Source organism: Lissotriton vulgaris, chromosome 1_2 (genome assembly GCF_964263255.1).
Source record: "Lissotriton vulgaris chromosome 1_2, aLisVul1.2, whole genome shotgun sequence".
Lineage (NCBI taxonomy): Eukaryota > Metazoa > Chordata > Amphibia > Caudata > Salamandridae > Lissotriton > Lissotriton vulgaris.
The window spans coordinates 208,728,764-208,745,635 of NC_141686.1; the positions used below are offsets into that span (position 1 = coordinate 208,728,764).

General features: G+C 45.1%; 1 protein-coding gene across 1 annotated transcript; it reads right to left on the reverse strand.

The window, feature by feature from the left end:
- Positions 1-9,679: 9,679 nt before the first annotated feature.
- LOC147734987 (olfactory receptor 8D1-like) lies at positions 9,680-10,609 on the reverse strand. Its single transcript, XM_086953725.1, has one exon. It carries the CDS (start codon positions 10,607-10,609, stop codon positions 9,680-9,682), a length of 930 nt encoding a protein of 309 aa, XP_086809851.1.
- Positions 10,610-16,872: the final 6,263 nt, after the last annotated feature.

The following is a 16,872-nucleotide window of genomic DNA, read 5'->3' on the forward strand; positions in this document are numbered from 1 at the left end:
TACTTGTAAAATCTCAAATCCAAAAGTGATCCAAACTCCAAAAAGTCCTCAAATACAAATATCCAGCAACAGCCACAAAAAGCAATCCTTCCAGATCCAAATGAAAAGTGACCAGGACATGGACAGAGCACTGGGAGGAGCCTGCTGGACAGGAACATGAAGTTGGAGACTCTGGGGCACTTCCTTCCTCCCACCCCCCCCGAAAATGGACTCCTTGTACAAAAAAGTGCAGCCAAATGTCAAGTTATTCTGATAAAAATCATAATTTTCAGAAGGTTTATGCTGCCTGTAGTGGATTTCTTGTGCAGAATTGCAATTTTTGCAAGTTCAGGAAAGCGAGCTGTTCAAATCTCCCACCGGAAGTCAGCTGCGCGCAGCATCTACGTGTTCGCAATTGTTTACTCCAACGATACCTGATCGCTGGCCCTTATGACGTACTTGCGTTATCAAACTCTCGCTGTGCAAGATGGCAGGCCGCAATGACGTACTCATGGTCAAAAAACTCTCACGCGATCACGAAGAAAGATCCAAAATGGCGAAGCACACGCAAACCGGGACGAAAAACAACTCAGGGAACTCAGAATCACTGTAAGTCAACGCCACGCGCGCGATATTGTATTTTTGAAGCGCGACCAAGCAAAAAAATCCGCCAGCATGCAAATTGTGGATTTTTAGGCAAATTTGCGCGATTCGTGGACCGTAAATTTGCCAAAAACCCGCATATTCCTTAAACGGAATGGATTTTAGGCCCATACTTATAACTAAGACTCTAGCTGTCAAAGATTGATTTAAGTCACAGTTCATGGGCTCCACAACTGAATTGCCCTCAGGCCTGTATGGAGACGAAAACTGCACCAGCACCGCCAAAAATGTCATCACATCCTTTTTCACCTTAGAGGCGAAGGTTGGACCTTGGTCTGAATGAAAGGTGCCACAGGCTAAGATCCCTACAAAGACACACAAATCTCTGATGACATTTCGAGCGTCAGCACTGCATTTGTGGCCAAACCCAAAGGAATCTAGTGCATGAATCAACTGCAACCAAAATGCATTTATATGCAGTATCTGAAGAAAATAGACCGCAGTGATCAAGTTATACACAACCAAATGGTCGGTTAGAAATGCATAGCTGTGTTTGTGGTGGACATGTTACCATAAAAGGATTAATTTGCTGACAGATGTCACAAGAAAGTACATAACTATGGGACTGTTTATATAAACCACGCCACCAGTAACCTCAAAAGAGTATCTGATGTCTGCGTTGGGAATCAGCCAATCACCAACGTCCGTTTTTTTTGCAAAGGGAACTTGTTCCAGAGTTAACTGATAAGAAGACTTTGAAGGGAAATCCTGTGGGTAATTAGTGCCCTTTGTAGTAGCAGCTATAACTGCCAAAATCTCATTATCAATCTTAGTCATGGACCTTGTAGCGGCTGCTACGGAACATGTGGCTACTGCAGATTTGGCTGTTTCATCAGCCAAAGAATTACCAAGAGCATGTGCTCCCTCACGCTGATGGCCAAGAGTATGTTTAACATGGGTGAGGGACAGACGTTGTTTAAGATCTGCACACTATAATCCAAAGCGTTTTATGCTTAATTGCGCTGCCTTTAGAATCTCGAGAATCATTTTGAGACCAAAAGAAGAAGTTGTCATTGAAAGACTGAACACAGTAATAAGAATCACAAACAATGAGTGTAAATACATTTGGATCTGCAAACTTAAAAGCAAGAACAAGAGCGCACAGCTCAGCCAATTGGGTGATACAGTCACCTAGCACCTGTGTATGCACATATTAGACTTGAATTCTCCACTCACTATTGTACCAGCCACAATAGCACAAACCAATGAATAAGCCTGTTTAGAACCAGTGGCCCGTTGCGCCGATCCATCGGTGTAAATAATACATTTGTACTCTTCTAATGGAAGCAAAGACAGAGGAGGGGGATCAATGTGTTCATACTGCAAGAACTCCTGTGTCTGAAGTATCCCATTGTATCCATCTGGGATGTAATCCTTTAGAGTTCAGCACTCTTGCTTAGTTATAGCTTCTAAAGCAGGGTAAGGCGAAACCACCAAAATGTGTTTCGCTTGTCCTAGTGTGCTTTCCTTCAGGACCGCCATCTGCAAAGCTGTCAAAACTTTATCAACAGAGGAAAACCGCATTTCGGCTGAAGTGTACAAATGCGATTTGTATGCAATAGGTACTGTGTCACCTTCATTGTACGTCAAGTAAGTTAAACCCACTGAGTCTGGTACAATTCGTATCACCAGGTATGTGTGGTTATCACGTGCCAACAAGTACTTAGATTCTAGTAGATCAGACTGCAAACACTGCAGTATTAAGGAGAATTCCTTAAGCCAGCTGGCTTTTGAAAATGTAGGTTGCATCAAGACATAAAGAGGCTTCATATGCTGGGCATATTCGGGAATGTAAGACCACCCGAAATTTAGCAATCCCGGCAAAGACTGAAGTTTCTTCAATGTCGATGGAGACCGCAAACCTGCGCATTTCTCCAGAAAGTGGGGTGCCAAGCCCCTACCTTCATTATTGAGTTCATAGCCCAAAAAGAACACCGCTTAGCAGGCTATGTGTGATTTGGCGAAGTTAAATTTGTAACCGTAGTCTGCAAACATAAGAATAGTGCTGTCAACACGGCATAGATAAGGTCAAAGTTTGGTGTCCGTCAGATAAATGTCGTCAACATATGAGTATGCATCTGGGTCAATACTGTCTAACAAAGAGACATCACGGGCGGCGAAAACCCCGTGGGTATTCTTATACCCCATAGGTAAACAGCAATAAAAATTCTGTTTTCCATCGGCCGTGAATGCTGTCCCTTGACTGCAATCAGGGGCCAGGTTATGGCTATAGAAGCTATTGGAAATGTCAACTGTTGTTTTGTATTTCTTACGAACAAGGCTGTCCAAAAGCTATTGGTATTCTGAACCGCAAAAGTACTTTAATGAGAGTTCAAACGCTGGTAATGTAAAACTATGCAATATAATCCATCAGTTTTGGATACTGTAAAAGGAGGATTATTCATTGGTGACACACATGTCTCAATCACACCTTGATACTCCAACTCGGTTGGAACATCAGAAGCGGGACGTTCAGCTTCCCGCCGGATGGGATATTAGGCTTGAGGTTGTGGCATAGACCACAATAGAATCTCATGTGATGGAGACTCTGTATCCCAGCCCATCCGATTACGGTACACTGCCAGTGCAAGGGCCAATGCCCACTCAGCTGCAAAGGCCTCTGAATGCTCCTTGGGGACATAACGCGAAAAACTCGGAAGTATCACGTCCTCCCCTTTGACACGCCCAGAACAAATGATAAAGACCAATTCACCTCCGCGAATTAAATGTTGTAAAAAGAGGTCAGATTCTCCCCAAAAAATCCTGTGATTACACGGTCAATGCCACCTTCAATTTGAAGAAATATAGTCTACAGCTATCGGGGGGGGGCAAAATTCGGGTAGCAGCCCTCTCTACAGTAATGAAATTGTCAGTAGCTGTTGCCTTCAGATAAGGACGCAGTGCATCCCGCACTGTGGTAACTTCCGCTGCGCTGAGGAGCAGAGTCCCAGCCCAAGTCTAATCCAGTAGAAGGGTTCTCACCGTCGAGGCATACCTCATGGCAACATTTTTCTTCTGAAATGGAGGTCAAAAACAAGGGAGATCATCTTGTTTCCCTTTGCCTTCAAACTGATTAGGCTGATCTGAGTGTTGAGGTGGTTTACTTCTTTCCTGGAAGGCCGCCGCCAGACGGTCTGGGTCTCCCAGAGCTCCGCCGAGATGCCGCCATTGGGAGTTGGGGTTCCACAGGGTTCTGTGTTGAGCCCCACATTATTTAACATCTTTATGTCCCCTCTGGCGGCCTTGGTGGAGGCGTATGGGGCCCAGATCGTCTCTTATGCCGACGACACGCAACTCCTCTTCACATGCGGGAAAGACCAAGAGTTTGTGGGAGAGAGAGTCCGGGACTGCCTTGCGCTGGTCTTCGACTGGTTCCAGCGGTCTGAGGGCCAACTCGGGAAAGTCTGAGATTCTTTTTTTTGGTTGCGTTGCCGATCCGGAATGGCAGCATTGGTGGCCGTCCGACATGAGTCCTCTTGTACAGTCCTCAGTGGTGGCCAAAAACCTGGGCGTCAAGCTCGACAATCAGCTGTCGCTCCGTACTCACATCCTTGGCCTGGCCGGCACCTGCTACGGACTATTGAAAATGCTCCGCAAATTTCTGCCTCTGTTATCTGAGGAGCATAGGAGGATTACAGTGCAGGCTCTAGTCGGGTCGAGGCTAGATTATGCCAATGCTCTGTTTCTTGGCCTTCCCGACTATCTGGTCCAGCGCCTTCAGGTGGTGCAGAACTCTGCTGCCCGGGCGATTTTTGGTCTAGGGAGACGAGCTCGAGCGTCTGGGTTGCTCCAGTCGCTCCATTGGCTCCCCATCAGGAAAAGGATCCAGTTCAAATCCCTGACCCTGATGCACAAGGCTCTGCATGGTTCAGGAGCGGGATACCTGCAGAGGAGACTGACTTTCTATCGTCCGACGCGCTCCCTCCGTTCGGAAGCTCTTTGCAGAGCAGTGGTTCCACGGGTGAGGAAGGCTCGTGCGGGAGGGCGGTCTTTTGGCTGCAGAGCCCCCCAGCTTTGGAATCAGCTTCCATTCTCTCTGCGGAGTACTGTTAATTTACTCCAGTTTAGGAGGGGCCTGAAGACCTGGCTTTTTAACTCTTAGTGTGTTTTTTACTGCTCACTGTTGCTTTTGTTCCGTTTTTGTTGCCTGTTTTTAGCTGTGTTGTGTTATTTCATTATGAGTTGAGGGTGGAAAGCGTCGGGACACTCCCTGTGAGTAGCTGCACGCTATATAAAAGCTCCATAACATAACATAACATAACATAACATAACATAACATAACATCATCCCAGTGACTCTTACCACAATTCTGGTGTTCCCCACCACTGACCTGGGAGCAGGTGTGTCCTGTGAAGAATGAGGAGAACACTGATCAGGGACCTGAAATCTATCAGGAGACATCATTTTTTCTTCGGTCTTTTATAAGTAAGCTCAGAAGACCCAGGTGTCGGTGAACTAGCAAGAAAACCTTGCTTCTGTTGTTGCTGCCCTGTTTTTTATTTTTTCAGTTCTTTTTAGAAAAGAATGGATGACTATCTTTATCAGACTGACCCTTCTGTTGTTTTTGAGTTTGTGTTTGCGTTTGAGTAAAAGGCTTAACTCCCAAACTATTGCGGCCAATGGTTTTATAAGCTTTTGCAATAATCTTTGGTAATTCGGGTGGCCTGGAGAGGTATTAGGAAAAACAGCTTCTAACTGCCCAAGTTTTTCAGCAAGCCAATAAAACAATTCATACTTATTCTGAGGTTGCTTGCCCATTACTGAATTAACCACAATGGGACTGATAGTCACACCACCAGGTCCCGTCTGATGCGCCGCATCGCCAGGTAGTCCCCCCATGGACCTTGCACCTCATGTATTGTATAACAGCTCTATGCACGCATATCAAAGATGTGTGCAAGACATGAAGATTCCCAATTGCAGGAGTGAAATAACGTGGGGTGCACCCAGCCAAAACGGGCCAAATGGCCCCATGAATCGATAATAGACCTAAATGGTGTGGTGATACTGCTTGAGGAAGGGCGCCATTGAACCAAATATGGTGTTGCCGAGCTGAAAGGGGAACTTCAAGAGCCCTAGAAAGCTGATAATTGTGAGGAAGGGCCGCGGTGGTGTTTGTATGAAACAGACCATCTATTCCATCCACCGCTAGAAAGGTGACCCAAGAATGAAACACCTCAAAGTGGTAAGCTGGGTTTGCTTCCACCACGAATATGAGCTCCGCACCCTCATTAGGCACTTCATATTGAGCCAGATATGTCTATAGGGCTGCACAGCTGTGAGGCGGAATATCAACTGCCATCACGGAAAACAAAGAGTAACAATCTAAAACCTGGCAGTGCAATAAAGGGTTAAGAATAAAGAGAAAAACTTTCTTTTAAAGACTTCAAGCTTGAAAGAACCTGTAAAAACATCAATATAGGAGGTTTCCACCATTACAGCTGCTTCGGGAAAAAAAAGTTAGTGTTTCGTGGACAAGCACAAGCACTACTCAAGCGTCTCGCAGATAAGAAGCAGACCAAACATTGGTGGAGCTATATTGCGGGGATTCGGTAGCTACACAAAACTATGTGCAGGAAACCAGGACCTCGGTGAATAGTGGTGTACAAACCTATCACCTTAGTGCCTGACAATCCCCAAAACAGAATAGCTATAGCATATCATTCATTCTCCAACATATCCACAGAGCTACCAATGATTAGACAACCCAGAACACGACGCTCCAGGCTCTCTCAAGAATCGCGGGAGCAGGACAACTCTTTTGCTCACTCACTCATACTTGTCCACAATAAGAGTATTCAGAGGCATGATGTAGTTTAACATCTTTATTTGAACTAATGTGCTCTATGGTACAGTACACATGTCATTACTAAAAGCTAAATGCATACAAACAATATCGTCAGCATTGTCACAATTCCATAGAATACAAACAGGGATATCATTTTAAAAAGACGGAGGAAAAGGGCTGCAGTACGGAACCAGCCTCCCTGTGAGAAGATATTGTTTATTATAAATAAGAAGACATCTTGGCTTTGTCAGCAGACCCCATACTTCAAGGTCTAGATGAAAGGTTTACATCTCAGGACAAGCACAGCTCTCTCTCTGGAAAGATCTCTCTTCAAGTGCGTTAACAATATGGTTCGCTTGCAATATTAAAGCACACAACTTTCAGTAGTTCAGCTGTGTGTCATGTTATGTCTAAGTGAGAGGGAATGACCAGAACAGAATAACGAGGGGCAATGTTGATCGATCTTGTACATCATGTGCAGACCAAACCTCAGAGCACAGCAGAGAAAAGCAGACAGTTCTCCTGTGAAAAGGGGCACAAACAAAGTCTTGCAAAATAAAGGCATGTAGTGTTGTGCGCAAAAGCAGCCTCATGGCAACGAAGCTCAGGCTAAATTAGCAATGTGGACAATGAACCCACCATCCATACTAAAAGTTAGTGGAAGAAATGTTGTGGGCTTATCGGTCGACTGTTCACAGTGTCACACACAAGTGTCCTTTTTTGCTCATAAGAGGGTGTTTGCCTGGTTCTAGGTCGGTTCCCTCTTGGTTTGTTGGTGGTGGTGAGCTGGTTCACATTTAAAGTTGGAGACTGGGTTAAAGTGAGGTCAGGCGAGTGGAGAGGTGGTTTGAGAAAGTTTTCAGGATCATTTTGTGTGGTTAAGGTTGGTAAGTTGTGGTCATTGAAGGAGATGACAGATGACATTTTCCAAGAATGGCTATGTATCAAAGACGTGGCATGTGTCCCGGACAGGGTAATGTTGATATTGGTTGCTCTGGAACCAAGTTCATGTCAGATCTTGTTGATACTTGAAAATCTCATGGGAATGAGTTCAGAATTGTAGCTGATACCTTTTTGAATTAGCATAGTGACAGATAGGACTATGATAAGAGGTGACATGGGTGTTAGACTTAGAAGACCACCTTCATATTTACAGGTCTAATTTAGAATGTAATGTGATCTGCTTTTACCTGTTTTAGGTTTATTTGTAGAGTTGTATTCTTTTTTTTTATTCACTAGGTTATGTTAGGATGTTATCTTCTTTGTTCTGTTGTTTTTTATTATATTATTGTGTGTGTTTTTTTTCCAAAGGAGAAGGATGTTTTATGATGTGTACCTACGTGTAATTTCTCCTTCGGCTCCACGCTAGAATGATAGGCTGATGGCACTAGAGGATTGTCAGTTGCAGCTGTTTTCCTAAGGTGGTCGGACGCCAGGTTGTGCTTGATATAAAGAACTAATTCTACTTACTGTGTCTTGTGTATTATTTTGGGCGATCCAACATAACACTGACCTTGAAAGGTTGGTGCTTTGTTAGGCAGCCACAGGGGATAAGGACAAGACAGCAGAGGAACCAGAGCATGTTAATCAGGGAGTACCATAAATATGTTGTCAGGCGCAGCTCAACTCAGTCTATTTGAGACACACATTCCTCTTTATTGTTCAAAAAAACACAAAGAGGCTGGACCCGATTCACAGAATGAACTTAAGACTCAATCCTAAACTTACTACGATTTTGGTATTCACAGAATGCACTTACTACTTTTGGCATTCACAGAATGAATTTACTACTTTTGGTATTCACAGAAGTTAGGATCTTGTCTTAAGTTTGTCTTAAGACAGACTTAAGACAGACTTAAGACAACATCCTAACTTCTGTGAATAGCAAAAGTAGTAAGTTCATTCTGTTAATGCCAAAAGTAGTAAGTGCATTCTGTGAATACCAAAATAGTAGTAAGTTTAGGATTGAGTCTTAAGTTCATTCTGTGAATCGGGCCCGCTATGTTTAAGAGCTGAGCGTATATGAAACCATACACAATAATTATTCAGCAGGAAAAAAGAATACACACTTTAACACATTAACAAAGGACTAATGACACAAATCAACTCAACTTTTTTTTAGAGCACATCAATTAAGTAGTACCATGATTTAATCATTCCTAACTTCATGTTACTCTAGACGATTGAGGTCACTTCTATGTTGGCTGGACTGATGCAGGAGACCGACAGGTGACATTTACACTCCTGAATATTGGGACCTTACAATTACCAATGTCTCTGGGATCATTTAAAATCTCAGCTGCTTTTGGCTCTTCAATTTCTTAGGTCGTAGGTTTCATTAGAAGACCCATCTAGACATGTGTTATCATGACTTTTATTTTCTTTTGAGGAGTTTTATATAGCGCAAACTTGACCCGAATCGGGTATCAGAACGCTTTACATAGCACCAGTTACGTTACATAAGGACACACATTCATTTTTGTTCAGGGAGATTAAGTGATTTGCTCAGAATCACAGGATGTTTGTCGTCGTTATTGAGACTCGAAAGCAGATCCCCAGGTCCGAGGTCGAGCGCCATAGCCGTTAAAATGAAGATTTGCACTTAGTCAAATACCTGTGTGTCGAGCAGCATTGCTGTGTTTAAGAAACATGTTTTCTCTTTTAGCATGGAATTATAAATTCAGTTTTTTTCATGTATGCTTTAACTGAAACTATCCTCCCTTCTACTGTTGGAAAAGCCAGCACACCTCCAAGCACACACACCTAGAAACACATGCTAAAGGCAATAGCATGAAGTGAATACTACAACATGATATATGGTTTGGGATATGATGTGATATGATACACAATTCGGTATGATATGAGATATGTTATGGTATATGATATGATATAACACACAAGATAATATGATATGAGATATGTTACAGTATATGATATGATCTAATACAGAATATGATATGAGATTTTTTATAGTATATGATGTGATATGAAATTTTGCACTATATAATACAATATGATATGCGATATGTTATATTACATTATATGGTATGGTACACAATGTCATATGATCTCATAAATGATATGAGATGATATTATATTACATTATATGATATAGTTTGATGTGAGAAATGTGATAGTAGATGAAATTATATGTGATAGTATATGATATATTCTCAATGTATCCATGCTACATAAGATCTCAATAGTCTGAATAACAACAACATATCCAATACTGTTGCCTGAAATGTTTTAACACCAATTCTGTTTCAGTTTTTTAAGGGCCTCCTTCACCTCATTGTTTCTCAGGCTGTAAATCAGGGGGTTTAACATTGGAATTATTGCTGTGTAAAAGACTGACGTCACTCTGTCCTGATCCATTGAGTAACTGGAGCTGGGTCGTATGTACATGAAGAGAATTGTTCCAAAGAATAGAGTGACACAGACAAAGTGAGAGAAGCATGTGGAAAAAGCTTTCTTCCTACTCTCTGAGGAGTGAATTTGCAAGATGGCAGAAATAATGTAAGCATATGAGAGGACAATGAAAGAAAGAGAAAGTAAAGTGAGACTACCATCTACAAAAAATAGCACCGCCTCGTTGAGGGATATGTCAGAGCAGGAGAGTTTCAGCAGTGGAGGGATATCACAATAATAGTGTGTGATCCTATTCGACCTACAGAAGGACAGTTTGAATGTGCAAATGGTATTTAAAAGAGCATTGAATAAGGAAATTGAGTATGCCCCTAGTACAAGACCAATGCATGTCTGTTTTGTCATAATAGCTGTATAGAGCAAAGGGTTGCAGATTGCAGCATACCGGTCATAAGCCATAACTGCCAGGAGAAAAACTTCCATGCTCCCTGTGAAGAAGAATAGAAAGAGCTGTGAAACACACCCTCGAAAAGAAATGGTCTTCTTTTCTGATAGGAAGTTTACCAACATATTTGGTGTGGTGTCAGTGGAGTAACAGATGTCCACAAAGGACAGATTACTAAGAAAGAAATACATGGGAACGTGCAGATGAGGAGTAAATGTGACCAGAACCATGATTCCAGTATTTCCGACCAGGGTGCTGATATAGACCAGAAGGAAGAAAATGAAGAGGGGAACCTGGAGCCTTGAGTCTTCAGTTAGACCAAGAAGGATGAACTCTGATACAACTGTGTAGTTTGTTTCTTCCATTAGTCCAGAAAAACTAGTCTGGCAAAAGAGAGACACATGAGAAATTGAGAATTAGGATCTACATTTTACATATTCATCACTTGGGTACGGCCACACATGTAGTGTAGACAGAAGAAGAAACCATCACTGATTAAATCCACTGCATATTTCTTCTGTAAAGTGCATTTCGAGACAGAGTCTTTAAGCCATAAATGTTGCTAAAGATATCACACTGGGGGAGCATATATTTTCAAGGGGTTTTATCTCCACTTTTTTGGCTTTAAAAGACAAGAAAGCGGAGATAAAATTATCTCCCTATTAACTAGCTGCCGCTAACACCAGTTAGCGACAGCTAGTAGGAGATAGCGACCATCTTGGGCCCCGCTTTGCATGTCAGTGATATTTATCACTAATGACATGCAAAGTGGGCGTGCCAAGATGTTAGCGACTGAAAACAGTCGCTAACATCGCTATCTCCTATTACCAACTTTTGGAGATATTCGCGCTAAGCGTGAATATCTCCTAAAGCTAACACCTGCCCTGAGCAGTTCTTAGCCATGTTATCCAATGGGAGGTGGATAACATGGCAAAGAGCATTAGCTCGGTAATGCATGAATATCGCTGACTTTTCAGCGATATTCATGCATTGCGGCTGATTTTTATCGCATTTGCGATAAACCTCGGTAATACCAAGGTTTATCTGCGATAAAAATCGCCGCAGCTCAGCAGTAAATTTTTGTCTCTAACCAAGCAATAGCGATAATTATCGCTATTGCTTGGTAATATGCCCCTTGGTTTCCATGGTGTTTAGGACAATGTTTACTCCTCATGTGCTAGCGCTGTCATCATTCAGCTTCTATAGTTTAACACTTGGATACACGTTCTAATACATTCTTGCACAAATACCTTCTTTGCTTTGATGGAAACATTAGGTTCACGTTCAGGCTCAGCTCTGTTCACTTTTCACAACAGTTGCAGTGAATGCTTAAGGATTCATGAAAATTTGAATATATGATATTACGCAATGTGCTATTTTATATAATGTCGAACATGCAAGGTGTAAGTTTATCTCTATGTGGCATATTGCTGCAGGCTTCCACTGGACTCTACATGGACAGTGAAGGAGGTCTGTCTGTTTGTTTCTAATTGGCATCTCGAGTTAGGTGGACTAGCTAATTCAAAGTATTTGTTCCAGGAACATGTGATCTTCTGACCTGACTGCAGTCATATGGAAATGAGGAACAAACCGGCAGCTCAAACACATACTAGATTCTAAAGCTTACCGCAACCTGGGACAGGTTGTTAGTGTTGACCAATCATCACTAGGCAGACAAGGGTAAATCAGGATCCTTCTGTCAAGAGTTGTCTCTATGCTCTTGGTGGTCCACCCTGGAAAAGGATAACAGACACCTGCCACTGCTGTTGTTGAACCTGCTAGTCTTGGTTAGGTCACTGCAAACGCAAGACCTTAGACCACTAGGAGGTTCTCCTGATGGTGCCTTTATCTAGGTACCTATGCCCTCCAGTCTTAAGAAGATGATATTAAAAAAACTGGACACCTTAGCCTATAGGTTTCACCCAGTCACCACTGTAAATTGAATGGATAAATTATCACTTCGCTTTAGGTTCTTCATCTGACACTGTGACACCTAGTAAATATTCCTGGAGGTTCAATGCAACAGCACATCACTCCATCAATCAATCAATCACTGAACTGGGTATGCCTCAGGTGGGTGGGGAGGGTGTTCCAGGTCTTGGCAGTGAGGGAGGAGAAGGATCTGCCTCCGGAGGTGGTACACTTCATTCATGGGACATCAGCGAGGGCGAGCCTGGTGGAGCGGAACTGGCAGGCGGGGGTGTAGAAGTTGAGTCTGTTGTTCAGGTAGGCTGGTCCGGAGTTGTGGATGCTTTGTGAGCGTGGGTGAGGAGCTTGAAGTTGATCCTCTTGTTGATGGGGAGCCAGTGAAGGTCTCTGAGGTGGGGGGTGAAGTGGCTGCATCGGGGGAGGTTGAGGATCAGTCGGGCGGAGGCGTTCTGGATGCGTTGTAGTCGCTGAATGTGTTTGGTCGAAATTCCTACGTAGAGTGCGTTGCCGTAGTCCAGCCGGCTGCTGATGAGGGCTTGGGTCACTGTCCTTCTGGTTTCGATTGGGATCCACTTGTAGATCCTGTAAAGCATGTGGAGGGTGTTGTAGCAGGAGGAGGAGGAGGAGGAGACCGCGCTGATTTGCTTAGACATGGAGAGGGAGGAGTCAAGGATGAATCCCAAGTTGCGTGCGTGGTCCGCGAACGTCGGTGCTGTTCCTAGTGTTGTCGGCCACCAGGAGTCGTCTTAGGTAGACGGGTGGGGCCGAGGATGAGGACTTCCGTCTTGTCCGAGTTCAGCTTCAGGCGGCTGCTCCTCATCTACTCGGCGATGGCGTTCATACCTTCATGGAGGTTGGTTTTGGCAGTCTGCGGGTCCTTGGTAAGGAAGAGGATGAGCTGGGTGTCATCGGCGTAGGAGATGATGTTCAGTTCGTGTTGGCGGGCCACTTGTGCGATGGGGGTCTTGTAGATGTTGAACAGCGTCGGGCTGAGAGATGAGCCCTGGGGTACGCCGCAGATGAGGTTGGTAGCTTTGGAATGGTAGGGTGGGAGGCGGACACTCTGGGCTCTGTTGGAGAGGAAGGAAGTGGTCCAGTCCAGGGCTTTCTCCTGAATTCCGGCTTCTTGGAGGCGTGTTCTTAGTGTGTGGTTGCAGACCATGCCGAAGGCGGCTGACAGGTCCAGGAGGGTGAGGGCTGAGGGTTCGCCGTTGTTTAGTTGGTGTCGGCTGTCTCTGTGCTTTGGTTCCGTCTGAATCGGGATTGCGATGGGTCTAGGATGTTGTTGTTCTCGAGGTGGCGGGTCAGCTGTATGTGGGCGATTTTCTCAATGACCTTCACCGGAAAGGGGAGCAAGGAGATGGGGCGGAAGTTCTTGAGGTCCTTGGGGTCCGCCTTGGGCTTCTTGAGGAGGGCGCTGATTTCGGCGTGCTTCCAGCTTTCCGGGAATGTCGCTGAGTCGAAGGAGATGTTGATGGCCTTTCATAGTTGGGGTGCGATGGCGCCGTCTGCTTGTTGAACATGTGGTGTGGGCAGGGGTCTGCTGGCGATCCAGATGGATGGAGTTCATGATCTTTCGTGTCTCGTCGTCGTTGAGTGCAAGTAGTGTTCGGGGTGGGGTCTGTCGTGGTCGGAGCTGGCGGTGAATTTAAGCTGTCGTGGATGTCGATGATCTTGCGGTGGAAGAAGGTGGCCAGTGAGTAGCACAGTTCTTGCAAGGGCGGGATGTCGTTGGTGTTGGTGCTGGGGTTGGAGAGTTCCTTGACAATGCTGAAGAGCTCTTTGCAATCGTGGGCATTGTTGTCCAGGTGGGCTGTGAAGGAGGATCTCTTGGTTGTTCTGATGAATTGGTGGTGTCTGCGAATGGCGTCCTTGTGGGCAGCGTGGTTGTCCGACGTGCAGTCTTGGAGCCATTTTTTCTCTAGCATCCGGCAAGTGTGTTTGGAGGTCTGGAGTTCTTTGGTGAACCAGGCGGCTTTCTTGCTGGAGTGGTTGATGGAGGGCTTCTTTAGTGGGGCTAGGGTGTTGGCGTAGTCTTCGATCCACTGTCTGAGGTTTCGGGCGGCGATGTCTGGGTCGGAGGGGTCGGTTGGGGGGTCTTGGGCGAGGGCGGAGGTCAGTTGGTTCTCAGTGATTTTGCCCGAGCTGTGGCGAGGTAGCTGTTGAGTGTGGTGATGCGTGGTTGCCTTCTTTAGTGTGAAGTGGATGCAGTGGTGGTCGGTCCAGTGGAGTTCGGTGGTGTAATTGAAGGCGACATGGGTGCTTGTGGAGAAGATGGGGTCGCATGGGTGGGTTCAGTGACGAGTTGTCGGAGGCCAACATTGGCGAGGTTGTTGATCAGGGTGGCAGAGTTGGTGTTGTTGTTGTTTTCGAGGTGGTAGTTCAGGTCCCCGAGGAGGATGTAGTCCGTGGAGGCTAGTGCGTGGGTACTGGCGAGGTCGGCGATGGAGTCGCTGTACAGGGCCTGGGGTCTGAGAGGTCTGTTGACAAGTGTTCCTCTGAGCATGTTGTTGGGGTCGTTGTGGATCCGGAAGTGAAGGTGTTTGGCGGAGTTGAGAGAGTCGGCTGCGAGGGTGTGGACATGGAGTGTGGACTTGTAGACAATGGCTATTCCTCCTCCAATTCCGTTGGGGCGATCCCTGCGGGTGATCTTGTCGCCGTGTGGGAAGGCTATGGCAATGTCGGGTGCCGAGGATTCGTTCAACCAGGTCTCGTCACGAATGCTACGTCTGTATTGCATACAGTGTATGTCCATTTCAGTATCAGCACCATGTTGGCAGCATCTTTTTCTACTTTTTCTTCTGCCTCCTGAGTCCTTCCTTTCTCAGCTGCAGCACCTTAAATCATTCCCCACTGCTTCTTCATGGAATGCTTCATGTGCCACTTATTTTATCTCACAACTCTGGTCAACCTGCATCATGCTTCTTTATTGGGTAGGGGAAAGGCTGCTCCTCTATTCACTCACACTCTTCCATGGATGCTGCCAATGTTGTGGTCCCAAACTACCTAAATACCTCATATCCACCTTACATGCCTATGATGCACAGAAGCCAGCAATACCAGTTTAAAAGCTTGTCTCTAAGTTCCTCGTTAAAGTCGAGTTCTGAGGTCTCCTGTAACTTCTAATTAAAAACTGTTGTAGCTTCAGGACAGTAATAAACAGTTGAGTTGTGATGCAATAACGTCTCATGCCAGAAGCCAAGGTGAACCGCAATTTATAAAGCATGCAGCTGCAGAGAAAACAACGGAAATTAAAACTGCCTTTCCATTTTAAAGTTGTATTTTTTCTATATGAGCAGGGATGAAGAGAAATGAGATATTTCCGTGCTGCCACCCCTTAAGGTGTATCCGATTAGTTGGTTAACACCCATCATGGGGCTTTTAGTTGGCGTTATGTTTGCTCAACAGAGAGTTTCTATGTATGACATGCTAGAGTATTCATTTTAGGTTGGCCTCCTTGGGGTTGACAGGGGGCTGGGTGGGTGAGGTGGGTGGGGAAGTGAAAATGTATTTTCAATTGTTTGTTTTCGCACCATATTTCAATGTTCTTGGAAATATTTGACATTCACTGCAGTTCAGACAGGATACAATGTTCACTTTTCCTAGATGACTCGCCTGGGTAATATCGTTTGCCCCTCTGCACTAACTTTTCTGTCCTGGAACGTCAGAGGCCTCAACGATAATCGTTAACAAAGGCAGGTACTTCACTATCTTCTCTGGCACAATATATATATAGGGTGCTTGCAGGAAACACATTTGCCCCCTACTGACGCACAAAGTTTTGGTGCTAGCTGGGGCGCCCATATATACTTTGCAAATCATAGCAACTATGGTAGGGGCACTGCCATCCTGATACCATCCTTTAACCTCAGTGAAGTCCTTCTCGACCCGGATTAACGTCTATGCCCCGAACGTAGATGCACCCCAGAAGATGCTATTAGGTGGGGACCTTAACCTACTGAGTGACCCAGTACTAAACAGTACTTCTTGGCCCCTGACTCCAAGCCGCGCGCACGGAGAGCCCTGCGCAACCTCTGCAACCATTACACCTTGGTTTATGTTTGGCGGTGCCTCAATCCTACATTGACTGAGTACACTCACTAATCCGGCCAATATCACACCTGGACCAGGATAGACTATTGGCTAGTTACCACGTACGTCCTTGACTGGTTTGCTTCCCACAAAAGACTACCTCAAACATACTCCGATCACTCCCCGATAGAATTAAACCTGAAACTTCCGTGACCGGAGGGAATGGCGCTTCCCAGGCAGGGCACTGCAAGACAAAGTATTCAAAGCAGAGCTAAGGGAGGAGATAGATGACTACTTTGAACTCAATACCGGTTTGGTTGACACTAGGACGGTATTATGGGAAGGCATTAAAGCCGTTTTTAGAGGCATCTGCATTTCTAAACTGGCAGGTGTGCTATAATATCTCTGTACCACAATGACCCGTATGGAACAAAACATCTCAGTCCTCGGTGTCACAGACCCTTCTCTATCAGGCAACTAGGCTTGCACTTCTGACCCGGAAATATTGTATCTGGTAAAATACCACTCGGTTCGGCGTTATGGGGAGGGAGAAAGACCGGGGAGGGTGCTAGCACAAATGCTGAGACCTCTGAATTGTAAGTCATAATCATAGAGCTCCAATTGGCTGACGGTGAAACACTTGACCCTACCTCGGCCATCTGGGATG

Bases quoted from the DNA above. Each gene is read 5' to 3' on its own strand.
- LOC147734987 (XM_086953725.1), bottom strand. From the start codon at position 10,609: ATGGAAGAAACAAACTACACAGTTGTATCAGAGTTCATCCTTCTTGGT.